Genomic DNA, 16,238 nt, shown 5'->3' with positions numbered 1-16,238 from the left:
GCCTCCTATTTGTAGAGACACTTTTGGATTATTTTTTTTTTTTCCCTCTTGTGAGAAATCTCTGGTAGAAGCAGGTTGAGTGCTCTGCTCTGATGGCAATGAGGTTTTTACTCCCTCTAATCTTGCCTGGGAGCGAGCTCCAGCTCTGCGGGCCAGCTGCCAAGGAAGCTATCTGCTCTGCTCCAGAGCCTTGTTCTGGTACGCGGCGGTAGCATCGCTCCCGAAACACCTGGCTTTCTCGGGGAGTCACGAAGGAGGTGCCCGGATCTTGGGTAGCTGGGACCTGTCCCACGAGGAGCTCTGGTAATTGAGTTCTTGGAAGCTGGTTTGATATTTGCAGAGGCACCAATGGTGAGAGGAGGGATTTGGGGTTACGTGTACGTAGGGACCCGTGGTGTTTGGCAGCGGGGGTAGTGCATTTTGAACTCACCTGAAAGTCGGTAGGACCAGTAACTCTTTCTATCGCACTGCCTTGCAGCTGTGAAGCGTGGCAGCGCGCAAGCGGTAACGCGCGTCGGGGTGCGTTGCAGTCTTCCAGTCAGCTTTTAGGAAAGAAAGATTTGAACATCCCTTGGCGGTCCTGTTTCTCACGACAGCTGTGGTCTCTTGCATCTGATCACCCGCCCCAACTGTGGCCAGCGTCTAGAGCTGAAGATGTTTTAGTGTTCCCAAAGAGCGTGTTGGGGTCTATACTTGTCTGTCTCGTGCGTGGGTTCATAGATTTGGACACGGAACACTCCTTTGCTGTCAAAAGTCTTTTACTGTTTAGTAAATTGGCACAAATTTTTCATCCAGCTTTTTTCCTGTAAGTGCAAGTTGGCCTCTCGTCGCAGTGATGTGCAGAGTTGAAAAAAAATTTGTGCCCTGGATAGGTTTTTCTTTAGCAAACCCAGTCCTATGCCTACATAAATGCAACTCTGAAAATATGCAAATATTTTCAAATACGGGACTCTGAAAATACGCAAGATGCACTGGGCTCTCAGGCTGACCCACAGATTGTAACGAACAGCTCTTTAAGTGACAAGTTAATTTCAGGTAATGCTACGCGCTATCGTGACGGTATAATCTCTGTCCGTGAATATGGTGAGGGGGAAGAAGATCGGATCAAAATCTGTTGGTTTGGAAAAAAACCTTCATTCCCTGTGAGTTAGAGAGTGCTGATTATTTGGAGGAAGTTAAAAAGTGTTTCCCTTTACAGCTTTTGGGTTATTTTCTGCAGCATGTTCTCTCTGAAGATTTCAAAGTTGTTTTTTTTTTTTTTTGAGGTAGGGAAGAGAAGTCTCAGTTTTCAAGTAGAAAAACGGAGTTTCTTGGCCCAAATCACCCGGCCAATCTGTGGGAAGAGGTAGGAGCAGCACCAACAACTCGAGGTTTACTGAAGAGCTCAGTCCTCTTTCTCAAGCCCCCTGCGTCGTGCCGCAACTGCGTCGTGAACTCTGAGGCGGGGGGCTGACGGCGCCGTCGTGCCTGCGCGGGGACCGGCACGGCTTAGCCGGGCCCTGGGTGTTTTGGTGATAAACGCGCGTAATCGAAGGGAGCAGAAGATGGGAGCTCAGGCGCTTGTGTGGCTGGGTGGCAGAGCAGCCCCTGCCTCCGTGAGGCAGCTGCGCTCTCCTTGTGTCGAACGCTGACCTTCGTCTCTGGGGCTCTGCACTTCGTCCCTGTTTCTCGTTAGTGAAATGAGTTTGATGGTCTCAGACTCGCTAGTAAATGGTTGCTACTTCAAAACAAAGTGCGGTTAGTTTGGCAGGAGAGTCCCAGGTCTGACCTAAAACTAAATTACAGCTGACCCTGAGACAGTGAGGCCCCTCCAGGTCAGGGACAAGGGCATTGTCAGGACACTGGGAGCTTGCACTGTAATTAGCCGCAAAGGTATCAAATACCTCCGTTTCCAGCATTCCTATCCTTAAAGCAACACAAGCATGAAATCCCAAAATTTCTCCTACTGCAGCCTCACTAAAAATAAAAAAAAAAAAAAAAAAAGGGAAGTAAGGCTGAACAAACTTTCATTGATTTGCTTTTTCTCTGTTCTGCAGTAAATCCCTCCCCATCCTAAACCATCTCCCACAATCCCTTGTTCCCCAGCATCTGGGAATGAATTTACCAGGCGCCGCATTGCTTTCAAGGCTCCAGAATGGCCAACGAGCTTGAGCACATTTTGTCTGCCTAGCAGGAGTGTGTAAGAGGAGCTTTCCAACTTCAAAAACTTGCTTGGCTCCAGAGCTGCTCTCCCAGCTAATGTCTCTTCTATCCCCAGGTTACTTCAAATACCCTCCCAAATGCAATTTGTTTTAAATACACTTTATGTCCCAGGAACATGATAAATTTCGAGGTAGGCAAACACTTGTACTAGCTTTCTTGGTGTCTAGCAGAGCGTCAGTAAACGGAGGACAGGATGCTATTGCGGCTAAAAACATAGAGAAGGTATAGATTATCCGAGCATTACGCTTTCGACCGAGCCACCTACGCCACTACGTATAAAGAAACGCAGATCTTGGGTGCGCACCTTGAGACGCCACGTGCTTGTTTTGCAGAAATGCTGTGTGCCGGGAGCTTCCCCGGGGCCTTATGTGGAAAGAGGAACGTTTACTGCATCTCCAGCTTTTTGACTCAAACGCTCAAAATTGACGGGAAGTTTTGGAAGATGCCTCACTGTTTCCATCCGTCACAAGTGGGCAGTTTCCAAACCCCAAGGGTGTCTGTGAAGCAGCAAATTTGGTCATCCCCCGAGGGGAAATGCTGGAGCAGGGCAGGACGTACTAACCAGGGCTTCCAAAAACACCCCTATAATCAGATTGCAACTCCAGTGAGTCAGGATATCACAAGCCTGAGTATGATCCCACTATTTCCAGTGTAACTCATGAGATTCCTCTCTTCTGGTGTCTCCGGAGCTGCACCGGCCATTCCTGCAAACGGGAGAGCAGAATCTGCTCATTGGTTGATCAGGAATGTGGCAGGCAGATGGAACTAAAATCTTAAAAACATTTAAGGCTCCTACAAAAATTTAATCTAATTAAGTGATTTTTTTTTTTTTTTAAATGTTAATATTCCCCATTTGGATACATGTATCCGACAGACTTTGAATTGCAGAGGTTACTGTTTCATTCCTACTTTGAGTAAAGGGATGGTTCCAATAGGTGTTGTGCACCTCCGCTGGGAGAGAGGTTTCCTGCTGCTCCTCTGCATCCCCCCGCTTTTGTCAGAGTATCTCCACGTCGCTTGCGTCCCAGCTTTGTGCTGAAGAACGTCTGGGACAGCTGCTTTGGAGGGAGCTGGTCCTTCGCTGTTGCGGTGGCCTGGCCACCAGCCAGCTGGGAGCTCTGGGGAATACGGTTTGTGAATCACTTCTTGCTCCTGCTGGGAAAAGGGTCAGGGACTCGGTTTACTTCAGCTCGTGGAACTGCGTGGGCATGAGGTAGGTGGGGAAAGTCCTCCCCGAGCCCAAAAAAAAAAAGCAAAAAGAAAATGGCATAAGGACCCTGATGTAGCAAAATCAGCCTTGAGGGAAATCCAGAGCAGGCAAAGGCGTGAAAAGATAAATGCTTGAAGGCTGTGAAAAGTGAGCAAAAGATACAAGGGCAAGAATGGACAAGTAGCAGCAGGAGCAAAGTATTTCCCACTAGACTATGAGCGGTGCAGAATCAGAGCTTGTCTTCAGCGAGAGGTTAGCTCACCGTGTCTGTGGGCAGGGGGAATCGCTCTGTCTTGGGACCAAAGAATGGATTTTGAGCCTTGTCTAGTTCCAGACTCAACGTATTTAAGAGCTGGTGTGGGTTGATGCAGCTGGAATCGTTAGAAGCAGCTGCCTCGTTTCACGTTCCCTCGCCGGGAAGGGTCGGCAGCCTGTAAGCCTGAGCGAAGATGCTGTGGCCTGGGGTGGGGGAAAGGCTCCCTCTCGGGAGGACGCCACTCCTGCCCCGGAGCGCCCGGCCGGGGGCACTGCTGTAGAAATCCAGGAGTTCTTCTAAGCACAACACCCACGGGGTGGGTTTGTGCCTTGCCATAGACGGTCCTACGGCAAAGAGGATGACGACAAGTGTCCCTGGCCCCTCGCAGCCTCCCTTGCCCCCGTTCCGCAGGGCGGAGGCTGAGGCAGGGGTTACGTGTACAGAGCCCCTAAGCCGCTCCTGCAAGCCGAGGGTGGGAGCTTTGCCTGGGAAGACACCGGTGTCCGTCTTGCTGAGGATGTGATGCCTGATGTAAGTCATGTGATAAGTACAAACAAAATACCTTGGGAAAACCTTGAGGAACCAGGGCAGGCTGAGCTGCTTAAGGAGATTTACAGCGTGTATTTCTGTCCCGTACACTTGCCTTGGTCTGAACCTTTCCCGTCTCAGGAGCTCCAGCATGCACCCTGAACTTTAAAGATGCTTTTTTCTGTGCGTTCCTCCAAATAATCTGTAAACTTTCTCAGTTTTGTGCTGTTAAGTTTAATAGTGCGGTCCCAGTTACTTTATACTGCTGCAGTACCAGAATGCTATAAAGTTGTCTTCTGAGAAATGCTGTTGGGATTTGTGGAGCAAAGGTCCCATCAGCCTGGATTAGAAAGTAAGTCTTGAAGAAATGGGGGAGTTAAAAGCCAGCGTGAGTGTTGTGGCAGAGGTAGGAAATCGATTCTGTCCTGGAAGAGAGGGGATGAAGAAGCAGCTTCTGCTTGCTCAGCCTCTGTTGGTGCGTCGAGCCGAGTTCCCTGTTTGCTCCTGTAAGCGCCTCTTCCTTCTGGTGCCGCTCTGGGACAGCGCCAGTACCCAGATTTTCTGCCTCCCGGGTCCAGTCCTCCTTCCCCTGAGCCCCGTCCTGCCCTGGCTCCCCTGTTCCCTTGGACTCTGCGATCTTCAAGGCGGATTTCAGAGGTCCTTGCCGTGGTGCCGACTTCAGCCCCGGATGAATAATTCACGCGTGCGTCAGGCCCGCGGGAGACGCGCGGATCAGCTGATAGCGCAGCGTCGCTGCTCCCTGCCCGAGACGCCGGTGCTGGAGGCCCAGCAGACCGGGCTGCGAGGCACCCAGCAGTGTCGCTGCAGGGAGACGCTGGAAAAGCTGTGTGTCCGGTGTGGGGGTGTGTTTGGGTGTTTTTTCTTTCTTCCCCCCGCCCCGGGACGCAGGATTTTATTTTTAATACCGAACTTTAATACTTTTTAAAAATGTTAATACAGAAACCCTTTTTGTCTAAGATATCTGGCGGCCATCGCACTGGCTGACGCTCTCAGACCTGACCCAGACCCTTTTCTGTTACCCGTATTTACTCGACGTGGTCCCAGACTTTTCTCCAGCCCTGGGGGTGTTTGGTGCAGCCCGGCCCCAGGCCGCACTGTTCCTTGCCCTGACGTGCGCCTGTGGACCACAGCCTTTAAATTTCTCTGTGTTATTCCTCTCTTCTCCAGCCTCCATCTATGCATTGGAGCGCACCCAGAACTCCCCTTTCTGAGACAAGCCCTTGATTTTGCCTCCTTTACTCCAAACTCTTTCTGTCCTTTCACCTCGCATGATGAAGAAACTGGGAAATGGGATTGAAAGTGGTGCCGAGAGGTCGCCTCTGCACCGGGCAAGGACAAAATAGAACCTGATCACCGAACCGATGTTTGCTTAAATTGTTCTTAAAAATCTTCATGGATGGGGATTCTTGGCCTTCCCGACCGCCTCTCCCATCTTTAGCCATCCTCATAGTCGCTAAGTTTCTCCTAATATCTAACCTTTATCTCCTCCTGTGCCGGCTGAGCCAGTTGCCTTATCCTCAATGAGCACAAGGAACAGTTGGCTCAGTGTATTCTTTTAAACAGCCTAGCACATCTGGTGGGTTTCTGTTGCATCCCTGCTCACCTCTCTTCTCTAAGGGTGGGGAAATGGGTCCCTCCGAATCGCCCCAGGGGAACCTCTGAGCCTCCGGGCGAGGAGGGGAGGAGCAGGAGGCAAAGCTCCGCTTCTGGGCTGGGGAAGAGCCTCTTCGCAGCGGCTGCTCTGGGAAAGGTCCTCTTTACACAGGTTGCTGGAGGGAGGCCGGAGGAGAGGTTAGGTAGGAGCGAGGCCGGAGCCGAGAGCAGTGACTGGTGAAAGTCTGTGACAAATGGTAACGGAGAGGTTAGAGGGACGGTGGAGCTCAGGGCACCTTCGAGGAGAGAGAGGTCTCGTTTTTCAAATCTGTTGTTGCTTTCTGTCACTTTATGTGCAATCTTGGAAGTGTTAAGAAAAAAAAAAAAAAACTAATGGTAAGTGAAAATGTTTTCAGCTCCTCTTCGGAGAGGGGGAGCCTTAGCAGGCTGCCGCAGAGAGGTGGCACCCGCGCGGGGGCCAGGCCGGCGCGGCGCTGGGCGCCCTCGGCGTGCGGAGCAGCCCCGCTGGTCGAGCTGAGCAGTCAGAGTTTCCTCCCTCGTTTGCTGGACCGATTTAGATAGGATCAGGGAGACTAGACACCACGTAGTAGCTTTTAGAGCTTGTAAAGAGGGAGAATAGCAGGACGGGCGCTCTGATTTTCCCCTTAGCCATCATTTCCAGTGGAAGCCTGCAATCTCCTACTGTACTTCAGAGACCTCTCCTTTTCTGCTGTTTTATGCTGAATCCCTATTCACTACGCTACAAGTTCTCTTGATGTTTTATTTTCCATCCCATGCAGACCTCTTTCCCTTTTTTTTTTTTTTCCCTGAGGCTCTAATCCCTGTTGCGGTGTTGTGGTATTTAGGTGGTCGTCTCCTCTCTCCTCCCTCACTTCTTTCTTCCAGTTATCCCAGTTGTCTTTATTTACTCTTCATACTCTCCTGCTCTTTATCCGCCCACACCTATGTTTCTCTTTTCTTTTCCTGCCTTGCACGCAGCACTGTGCCTCTCCTCTATTCTTTCCCCCCCCCGTTCTTCAATGCTCTGCACCATGTAGCCCGTTCCCCCATTGCGAACCTTGCTCCGCGAGGTGTCTCGCACGGAGCAAAGAAACCCTCGGTGCCTCTGCAGCCATTCCTCTCTTCCTCTTGCCGACTCTGTCCCTCCCCCCCACCTGAGCGGAGCCTCAATAATTCAATTTCTCTAAAGAGCTCTTCTCCCCTGTGTGCCCGACTCCTGCCCCGCGCCAGCTCCTGCCAGGTGAGGTGGCCGAGCAGGGGCTTCCCTTTGCGGCAGACGCCCCTGGCTGCCCCGCGCCTGGGCTAGCGGGGAGGCTTTGCCGTCGGCCCTTCCCGAGGGCCAGCATCCCTTCCCGAGGGCCAGCATCCCTTCCCGAGCCGGCGCCAGCACCCCCAGAAGCCTCCGCCAGAGCCTGGCATTGCCCCCAGGCTGCCGGCGGAGCTGCAGTTAATATCTTCCAGGTTTGCGTGTTCAGCATCGTAACGCAAATATTACAAAAATGATTTGAATTCCAGTTCAAGTTTGTTTATCAACTGTCCGAACTAAATGAAAAGCGAAACTTCTCGTAGTACCCGACTGCCAGCCCCCCTGGCTAGAGACAGGTCTCCAAGGCGCAATCTCTCCTTAAGCCTCATACGATGAGGGAGGAAAGGAGGCGGCTGCTGCCCTGCCCCTCCCCGAACCTCCACTTTTTGGGACCTCCCTCTCGCCATGAATAACTCCAGTGTCTGCCACTGGTGCTGGGCAGAGCTGTGCCAATCATCCTCCTCAGCAGGAAGCGGACATGATTTTGATAGTGTCACTCTGCCGCGCGCGAGACGCTGAATAGCAGCAAGAAAACTGAGCAGTTTTGTTAATCTCGCTGGTGTTTGGCAACCTCTCAGCAGCAGCCACAGAGGCACTACAGCTGTCTGTCTGCAGCCCCGGGAATACAATGCTGCATTATTTTATATTCGGCAGATCATCTTTCCAATCATAAGGTCCGGAATGTTTTATATATTTCCTTCTGCGAGAGGAAAGCTTCCTACTGTCACTAATCAACAGATTTTTCAAGACCCGCTGTCTTGTGCGTTACAGAGATAAATGAATTGATATTTACAAAGCACTTTGGGGTCCTTAGGTGGAAATACAAAGCATTGCGCGTATGTTTTGGAAAGGGCCTCAGAAGAAGTTACGTGGTACGGTGTCGTTCCCAGCGATGCAAGTCCAGCCACATCCTCCATCCAGATCCTCCTGAAGGCTCACTTTTTTCCCCTCTGATGTTCACAGATGTTAACTCACATTGATCCTGTTCTCACATTGATCCTTTTTGATTATTTCCGTGGAGAAAAAGCGAATAAAATAATAAGTATAATGCAAAAAAAAAAAAAATACAATGAAGCATTTTAACATTGTGTCCCTCAGAGTGCTCCGCTTTATCTGTCTCATAAATAACACGCATTTAAAATTATAGCAATGCACTGGTAGTAAACCCAGAGATGTTATCCTTTAGTGTGTCCAACACTGAGCCCTTGTTTCTTTTTTTTTCTTTCTTGTGTTTAATTAGCATTAATGCTGTGCCTGGGTTGGGCAATTATGGACCATAAAACCTGTGCCTGGTGACTTGAAAATGTTAGTTCCCCCCTTTGGAGTATTTGCTATCGAAATGGGGGGCAGCAGTGAGTTTGGGCAGCGCGGCAGCGGTGGCTTTCCGACAGCCCCGCTATCGCCCAGGTTTCTCGGGACGTGCAAGGGGAGACGGCCGAGACGCTGCCTCAGCACCGCTGCTTCCACCGCTGCCAGCTGCGGTGCCACCTCTGTGCGTCGTTATTTATATTTCTCTTCTGCACCAGCCCGGCTGCCTCTCGGGGCACCTCCACCCAAAGCGGTGACTGCAGCCCTGTGGAATGATGAGTGGGTTATTCTGGAGAAGCAGCTCAGCCCGGACCGATGGCAGCGGGAGCCGGGGCTGCTCCGTGGCCACAGCTGGGACGCTGCGTAGCTCATTTCCCAGAGGTGGCTACCAAGTCTCTGGTGTCGAGTGTGTTGCCGTGCCCGGGTACAGGGCCAGGAGACGGGATGGTGTCACTGACCCAGCTCAGGAAATGGAGTGGGTGAACGGTGGTTTGGCAGAGCTAACAGGCAGAGGATGAATTTAACTGAGAGTTGCAGCCACAGGCCTCGGGATGAGCCTACGTAGCGAAAGATACTATTGCAAAGTATTGTTAAAACAAAGGTGTCCTGGTTCCTCTCCAGGAGGGAGACGAGGTGTACTGGCAGATGGAAAAAGCTGTCATGAGAGACGGGGAAGAAAGGTCGAACGAGGATGGCTCAGACCTGAGAGCTGTCAGTGCCTGGTGCTGGAAGGAGCAGAGCCATGGCTGCGGGGGGGATATTTGGCAGCCCCCCGGGGCCCTGCGATACCCCCGTGCAATGAGGGGGGCTCACAGCGACTGGCGCCAGAGGCTTTGTGCGCTCCCCTGTTCTGCGATGCCACCCGTGCAAACAAGTGCCCTTTCTCAGAGCGATGCACAGCGCGGTCAGGAGAGAGAGGCTGCAGCTCTCATCCGACTCTAGCTTTGCAGGTGACGACCAGCATTTCATTTCTTCCTCGCTGAGCTCCTCAGCCACCCGGGGCCGGGTTGCCCAAGAGCAGAGGCAGAGAGTGCCCGGACCTGCTCCAGAAGCCCTCAGTATGTGGATGAACTCGTGTGGCAGTGGAGAGAGGCTGGAGCTTGGCACGAGTCCTCCTGTCAATTTGAATGAGCGAGAAAGCGAGAAACTGCCCGGTGCCTTGGGGCCGGCCCCGGCCGCGGCCCGGCCGCCCTCCCCGGGGAGCCCCGGGCTGGGCTGGGCGTCCCCGGGGCGGCGGGGCTCCGCTCGGGGCCCGCCGGCCGCTCCGGGCCGGGCAGCCCCTGACCCCCGCAGGCTCCGGGCGGGCGCCTCGGGTGCGGGCGCCGGGGCTCCCCGCCGCGGAGCCCGGGGGCGAGGAGGGCAGCCCCGGTCCCGCCCTGGAAGCGCCCTCGGCGGGGAGGGCGGCGGCGGGGGCCGGTCCCGGGCCCTCCCCGCACCGGCTTTAACTCGCCCGGTGCCGGCGCCCGCTCGGCGGCGGTCAGACAGCGGGGCGGGGGGCCGGGGTCCGCCGCGGCCGGGCCGAGCGCACCGGGCCGGGCCTGGCTCCGCCGCGGCGGGGCTCAGCCCGCCGCCCTTTGTCCGCCGCCCCGGGGCAGGTGCGGGCGGCGCGGCCGGGGACAAAGCGGCCGCGGGCTCCCGGGCCGCTCCCGCCGCCGCCGCGCCCGGGGCCGGGCGCGCTCCCCCGGCGCGGTGCGGGCGCGGCTCCCGGCGCTCGGCCCCGGCGCCGCCGGCGGGTTTTATGCGCAGGGCGGCCGGCGGGCCGGCGGGGGTGGGAGGAGCCGGGCAGGTTGTGCCCGCCGGGCCCTCCTCCCTCGCTCCCTCCCCGCCCGGCGGAGAGGGGTCGGGGGAGGGGGCAGCATGGCCTGTCCGTCCGGCCCCTTTTCCAGCGCTCATCTGCCCCGGGAGTGCGGCGCCGCTCCTCGCAGGGAGAAGAGGTCCGAATGGAGACAGACGGCAGCCAGCCCGGCCTCGCCTCCCCGGACTCCCCGCACGACCCCTGGTACCGCCGCGGCGGCCGCCCCCGCCGCCCCCCCACCCCGGCCCCGGCCCCGGCCCCGGCCGCGGCCGCCCCCTCCTCCCCCCGGCCCCGGCCCCGGCCCGGGCAGGCGCGGCGGCGGCGGTGCCGCTGCCAACATGGCCGATCCGCGCCCTCCCCTCCCCGCCCGGCCCCGCCGCCGCCGCCGCCACCCCCGCGGGGCGCCGCGGCCCCCCGGCGCGGCCCCGCTCACGGCTCTCCCCTTCCTCCCGCAGCAAAATGTTCATCGGGGGACTGAGCTGGCAGACCACGCAAGGTGAGCGCCGCGGCGGCCCCGCACCTGCCGCCGGGGCCGGGGGTGGCGGGGCCGGGGCCGGGGCCGAGCCCGGCGGGGGCGGCGGGGCCGGGCCGGGCCGGGGCACCCAACGGTGGGCGCTGTGCTTGCAGAGGGCTTGCGGGAGTACTTCAGCCAGTTCGGCGAGGTGAAGGAGTGCCTGGTGATGCGGGACCCGCTGACAAAGAGATCCAGGTGAGAGGCCGGGCCCGCGCCTCCCTTCGCCCCCGCCGCGGCCCGGCCGCCACTTTAACCAACTTTCTCTCTTCTCTCCGCATCCCCTCTCCTGCCCGGGCTGCGGGGCTCAGGGGCTTCGGGTTCGTCACGTTCATGGACCAGGCTGGCGTCGACAAGGTCCTGGCCCAATCCAGACATGAACTGGACTCCAAGACGGTGAGATGACTTCTCTCATCTCAGGGGTGCGTTTGCCGGCGGAGCGGCTGCGCTCGGAGCGGCCGTCGATTGCGGTGTTTGATTTCCAGTTAGAGGCTGTAAACTATCGATTCCCGATACGGATTGATCGGCCCCTTCGCCGCCCCGCTCGCCGGCGGGTGGCCCCGCTGCCGCCCGAGCACCGGGCTCGCCGTCAGCCCGGGGCCGACGTCCCGGCGTGGGTCTGCGGGTCGCGGGGATGGTTTTGCTCCCGCCCCATCGGTCGTAAGGCCCCTCTGAGGAGTGACCACGGCCCTCTCGCAGCCGGGACACCTGAGTGCGTTTTGGGGCGAGGGTTCGCACCGGGAAAGGGATGTGGCTGCCTCTGGGGAGAAGGGAGCCGCCCCCGCCCCCCCGCTCCCTCCCCGGGGGTGCTGTCCCCCACCGCCCAGGCCCCGCTTGCCCCGGCCACGGTGGCCCATGCCCTCCCCTCGCAGAGAGCCTTCGTGCCGCGCGCCCCAGAGGCTCGCCCGTGGTTTCCCCGGGTGAAGTTTTTGTAACGGTCGTGGAGGTTCAAGACTTTATTGTCTCCAAGCGTGGCCAGCGCCCGCCCATGTGGGCCACCACCGGCCTCTTGGAGCGGCCGCAGCTCCGGTCCTCGCTCTGCAAGCAGGGGCTGATTAAGAGCCCCGGCTGGGCCAGCAGAAAGATTTCGGTGGCTCCCTGGGTCAGTGGCGTCTCGTACCCGGTCCTGCCTTGCAAATCTGCGGTGCTCGGGAGATGTGCAGGCTGTTTCGGGGGGTGGGGGTGAGGTGTCTGAGTGGGAGGTCCCTTCTCTGTAGTTTTCGCGACTTGCCTTCCCCTGAATTCCTTTTCCTTCTTGCTGCCCCGGGGTGAAGGTGAGGGTAGGGATGGGGGAGCGGCGGGGGCTGCGAGGGGGTGGCACGGGGAGGGGAGACGTTCCGGCTCCGGGCACGGGCTGCCGAGGAGCCCAAACGCGCAACTTTATTTCTTGCAGCGCGTGGCTCGGGCATCCTAGCCTTTATCTCGGCAGAAGGGAGAGGGCGGGAGAGCGAGACCCCCTTTCTTAGGGTTTACGGCGTGAGTTGCAGCGAGATTTATGTCTGTTCCTGTTTAACTGCCTGGATCGCTCCCTTTGATGTGCACAGGTCCTTCCTCCCCACGGGAGCTCCCGGTTAAACCTACCCCAGCCTTCCTGGCCCAGGCTGGGTCCCCAGGACTCCCAGCCCTCCTCCTTTCAGGAGTGATGTAAAGTGAGTTTTGCTCTGGGGGAGGGTTACAGTGAAGTGTTTTGAGGAGGGCCCAGGGCTTTCTTTTTCTCTCTTTTTTTTTTTTTTTTTTTTTTTTACTAGCCTGTGTAAACACGGTGTCTGCTCAGCTAGTCCCGTCATGAGCCTGCGGGCTGGCATAGACCCCTCTTGGAAAGGCAAGTGATGGATGTCTGTTGTAGTGCTAATCCCGAAAGCGTTTTAGGGCTAGCAGGGAGCTGAAACCCACGGTCTCCATTCTTCTCCCCGAACCGCCGCTGCCGCCCGTGCGAAGCCGCTCTGCAGCCCGCCGTGCGGCCCGGGAGGGCCGGGCCGGGCAGGGGCGGACGGCGGGCGCGCAGGAGAACAGAAGGCCCTCGTGGCGCAGGGCGCGCAGGGACCGGCCGGCCATTGAAATTCCCGGCTGCATCTGCTCCGCTCGCCCCGCCGGCGCGGCAGAGAGAATGGGGGCAGCTTCACCAGGGCCCTTCCTTTGTTAGGAACTTTGATCCTCTTCCCCCCTTCCTTTTTATTTTTTATTTAGCGCGGTTTTCAGCTGGGTCAGATGTTTTGGGGTGTTTTGCCTGGTGAGAGGTTGGTCTTGTGGTACCGCGTGGAGCCTCCCCATGGCTTTTCCCTGCTGAACTGAAAGGCTCTGCTGTGAGTCATGGGTTAAATGACACAAACTCATCTGAATCCTAATTTAGGGTTTTATGAAACTTTGCAGGAAAAGGCCCGGTGTCCTGGAAGGACAGCCTTCTCTCGAGGCTCCGCATCTCCTGGCAGGCAGCACTTGATAGGCAGTGGCTGCCCAACTTGTTGCTTCATTGTTTTCCGATTCTTCCTACCCTAACGAGGGCTGTTGGCCCGATTCTCCGGGGAAACCTTGTGCTTTTCAGGCTCCTCTTTGTTTGTAAGCTAGATAGCAGCAGCCTACGGGGTTATTTATGGAAATGCTTGATATGAGAATTGGCTTTGCAGTCTCAAGGTAAAAGATTTGCGTGACTTTGTAAAGCTGCAGCTGGCCGCTGCCTTGAGCTCCTTCTTTACGTGCTCTGGGAAGAGCGGGCTCGGCGGTGCTGGGTCGCCCTGTCGTTTCTTTGTTGCCGTTACTGAGTTTTTGCTGGGTTTGTCTTTTGTGGCGGAGGGAGCGATCTGCGGCTCCGGGGCAGCGCTGACTAACAGAGCGAAGGTAGCCACGGAGGTGCGATGAATGAACAAACCCAGTCCTGAGGTCTCGCAGGTCCTTCCCTGCCCTCCCCCTGCTTTGGGGCACCGCTACCGGCCGGGTTAACGCAGGAGTTACGTGACCTGAGCTATTAAACGGTGCCGTAGGTGGCCTGAAGAGCGTTACCGAGGAGCCCGGCCGGCCCGCTTGGTACACCTGCGACGTCAGTGGGATTCCTCGTCCCCAAAGCCTTGTGGGATGGAGTGGAAGCGGTTCGTGCTCAAGTGACTTCCACTCACCGCAGCCTGATCCCGGGGTGTTGTTTTTTTGGATACAATCTGAGCAGTTCTGAATGCTCTTACTCTTAGCAGATTTCTATCTAGGTTTGTAAAAAGGATCCATTACGTCAGCGGGTGACACTGAAACGCAACTCCTGCAGGGCTACTTGTTTTAACACCAGAAACGAGGGAATAAGGTACCAGCGCTTTTGCTTTAATTAGAAAGAGTCCAGCCAGCGAGGAGCAGTCCAGTTTGAGTAACTTGAGTCCGGCACTGAACTCGCTCCCCTCCGCGTGTTCCCAGGGCTGCCCCTGCGGTCGGCGGCCCCGGCCTCCCTCTACCTGCAACAATAGCTGGTTGTGCAGAAGAATTTGTGAAATGACTGCCTGCTCCCTCCAGCCAGGAGGACGCGTTATCTCTGCCCAGTTGATCACACTCAGGGTAATGAGAAAATGAGGCCGAGCTTAGCATTGCTGAGTATGAAAGCATCTTCTTGGCAGGAGCTGAATGACACTGGCTGAGAAGTAAAAGACAGTAGATTATTGTTTTTGCTTATTATCTGCCATCAACCTCCTGGTCTCCTGCCGTCCCCTGTCCTCAGAATTCGCTGTGGGTGTCTGCGCTAGCCAGGAAGCGGTGGGGGGGTGCGCGGGGAGGGAGGGAGGGTTCAGATGCCCCAGGGAGGCACCGGAGGGTATGCTGAGCTGGTGCTTGGAGCCTGGGGAGGGAGGTTTATTTTTGAGTTTATTTGTGCTCTCCACTTTTGCCTCTGTTTACTTACGTGCTGAGTTTATTTATGTTGTAGGCTGTGAGTCAGGATGGAGGTGGGGAAGGCAGGAGAGAAGCTGGTGGAAGGGCGCGGGGAGGCTGAGCTCCGGGGCGGTGTGACAAGTGAAAGGACGCGGGACGGGAGGGCGGCCAGGCTGGAAAGCCGAACAAAGCAGCGAGAGGAGCTGGAGCACCACAGCTTCCTTTTGGGCTGTTTGAGCTGCCGGGCTGATGGGACAAGGCTGCGGGCCGCCCTCCCAGCTGCAGCCTGTCCAAGTGCGGGGATGAGCCAGACCTGCCCTTACCGCAGGTCTTTGTAAGCTGATTTGTAGGTCTGGATCATCCCCGATGTGATGTAACTTTACATGCGTTGCTGTAAAAATAGGCTATAAAGAAAGAGGTGGTGGCTGAGGAGGAGAGGAGGCTCCGCGGGTGCTTGGCTTGCAGCTGCATTAGTGCTGTCCCGGCTTTTGTGGTGGTGCGAGGCCAATGCCGGCACGCGCTCATCCGTGCTGAGCCCAGCAGAACGCGCGGCACCTGGATGGCGGCGTGGGGCCCGGCAGCTCCGGCCGGCAGCAGGTTTATAGAGAAGCTGAACAGGCACAATGGAGGGCTCAGCCTGCGGAGGGGAGGCATCGTGTCATTGTGTGCGGCGCAGCCTGGGGAGAGGGGCAGCGCGCTGCCCTGCGGCCGCAGCCGCCGCAGCCTCGGGGGCTTCGGGCTCCTCAGTTTAATTTGTGCCGTCCTGTCTGCTCTTTTATTTCTTCCCCCCGTGTTTTGTGGGATGAAATGTTTGGCTTTTTGCGCGCTGCCTCTTTTCTGTCCTGTTACTACCCAGGTGAGCTCTGTGCTTGTAGGTGGAGTGAAGGGGGAGAGCAAAAAGGCAAAAGAAAGCACTTTTAGTATGAGGCTGGTGATGCAGGGCACCCAGGGGCAGGCCGAGCGGGAGGGTGCAGCCCAGCCTGTTAATCCCAGCATGTGATGGGCTCCCGGGTGCGTCTGGCCGGCGCTCAGCCGGAGACGGACCACTGCATGCTGGGACTTGTAGTCTCCCTGGATTACACCTTACCAAGCAGGAAAGATGTCTGCAGCCAGCTTCATTTTATGCACCTCGGGTAGATTATTTGGGTTTTTAGCAAGGTGCCACGTGGGCAGAGACAGCCGTGCGCATGGAGGAAACCCTGCGTCTGTAAACAGGCAGCAAAAGCGTGTTCACCTGTTCTTCCCCACATCTCTTTCAGATTGACCCGAAGGTAGCGTTCCCCCGCCGAGCACAGCCCAAGGTAAGCACTGCGGGCAGCCCTCGCCACTCCAAAGGGTGAAATTCGTGGTGGTGAATCTTGTCCCTCCGTGCAAGGTTGCCAGTGCATGCAACGGAGTCGCTCCCTGGGGTTTGCTCAGGACTCACCTGGAGCGGGAGCTGCTGTGCTGCATCGCCAGCGTGACGCGCTGCGCCGCGCTACGCTCCTGTTGGGCTTGCAGCGCAGCGCTGGGGGTTTGCGTGGCACTGGAGGAACTGGGAGGCCCCTCAGTTATGCTTTAGGATGCAGTAGTGAAATAAGTGGTGAAATAAGTGCTGCCCAGGGTGAACTTAGTCTTTCCGAAGGTGCAGCCTGAAGTTTCAGGCCC

General features: G+C 56.9%; 1 protein-coding gene across 3 annotated transcripts in view; it reads left to right on the top strand.

Annotated features, from left to right (window-relative positions):
- Nucleotides 1-10,183: 10,183 nt before the first annotated feature.
- MSI1 (musashi RNA binding protein 1) overlaps nt 10,184-16,238 on the top strand; it is a gene marked incomplete at its 5' end in the record, with an annotated part of 29,269 nt that continues 23,214 nt past the window's right edge. For 2 of the 3 annotated variants that reach the window (XM_082325344.1, XM_082325343.1), the window contains 5 exons: nt 10,380-10,444; nt 10,696-10,736; nt 10,868-10,949; nt 11,063-11,147; nt 15,851-15,892. In XM_082325344.1, coding sequence (XP_082181470.1) covers nt 10,386-10,444; nt 10,696-10,736; nt 10,868-10,949; nt 11,063-11,147; nt 15,851-15,892 — 309 coding nt within the window. Of the gene's footprint in view, nt 10,445-10,695; nt 10,737-10,867; nt 11,148-15,850; nt 15,893-16,238 lie in introns of all 3 variants that reach the window. The other variant, XM_082325342.1, reaches the window with a different exon arrangement.

The sequence above is a fragment of the Platalea leucorodia genome (assembly GCF_965183815.1).
Source record: "Platalea leucorodia genome assembly, chromosome: 12".
NCBI classification, from domain to species: Eukaryota; Metazoa; Chordata; class Aves; order Pelecaniformes; family Threskiornithidae; genus Platalea; species Platalea leucorodia.
This window is presented reverse-complemented; position numbering and strand designations above follow the sequence as displayed.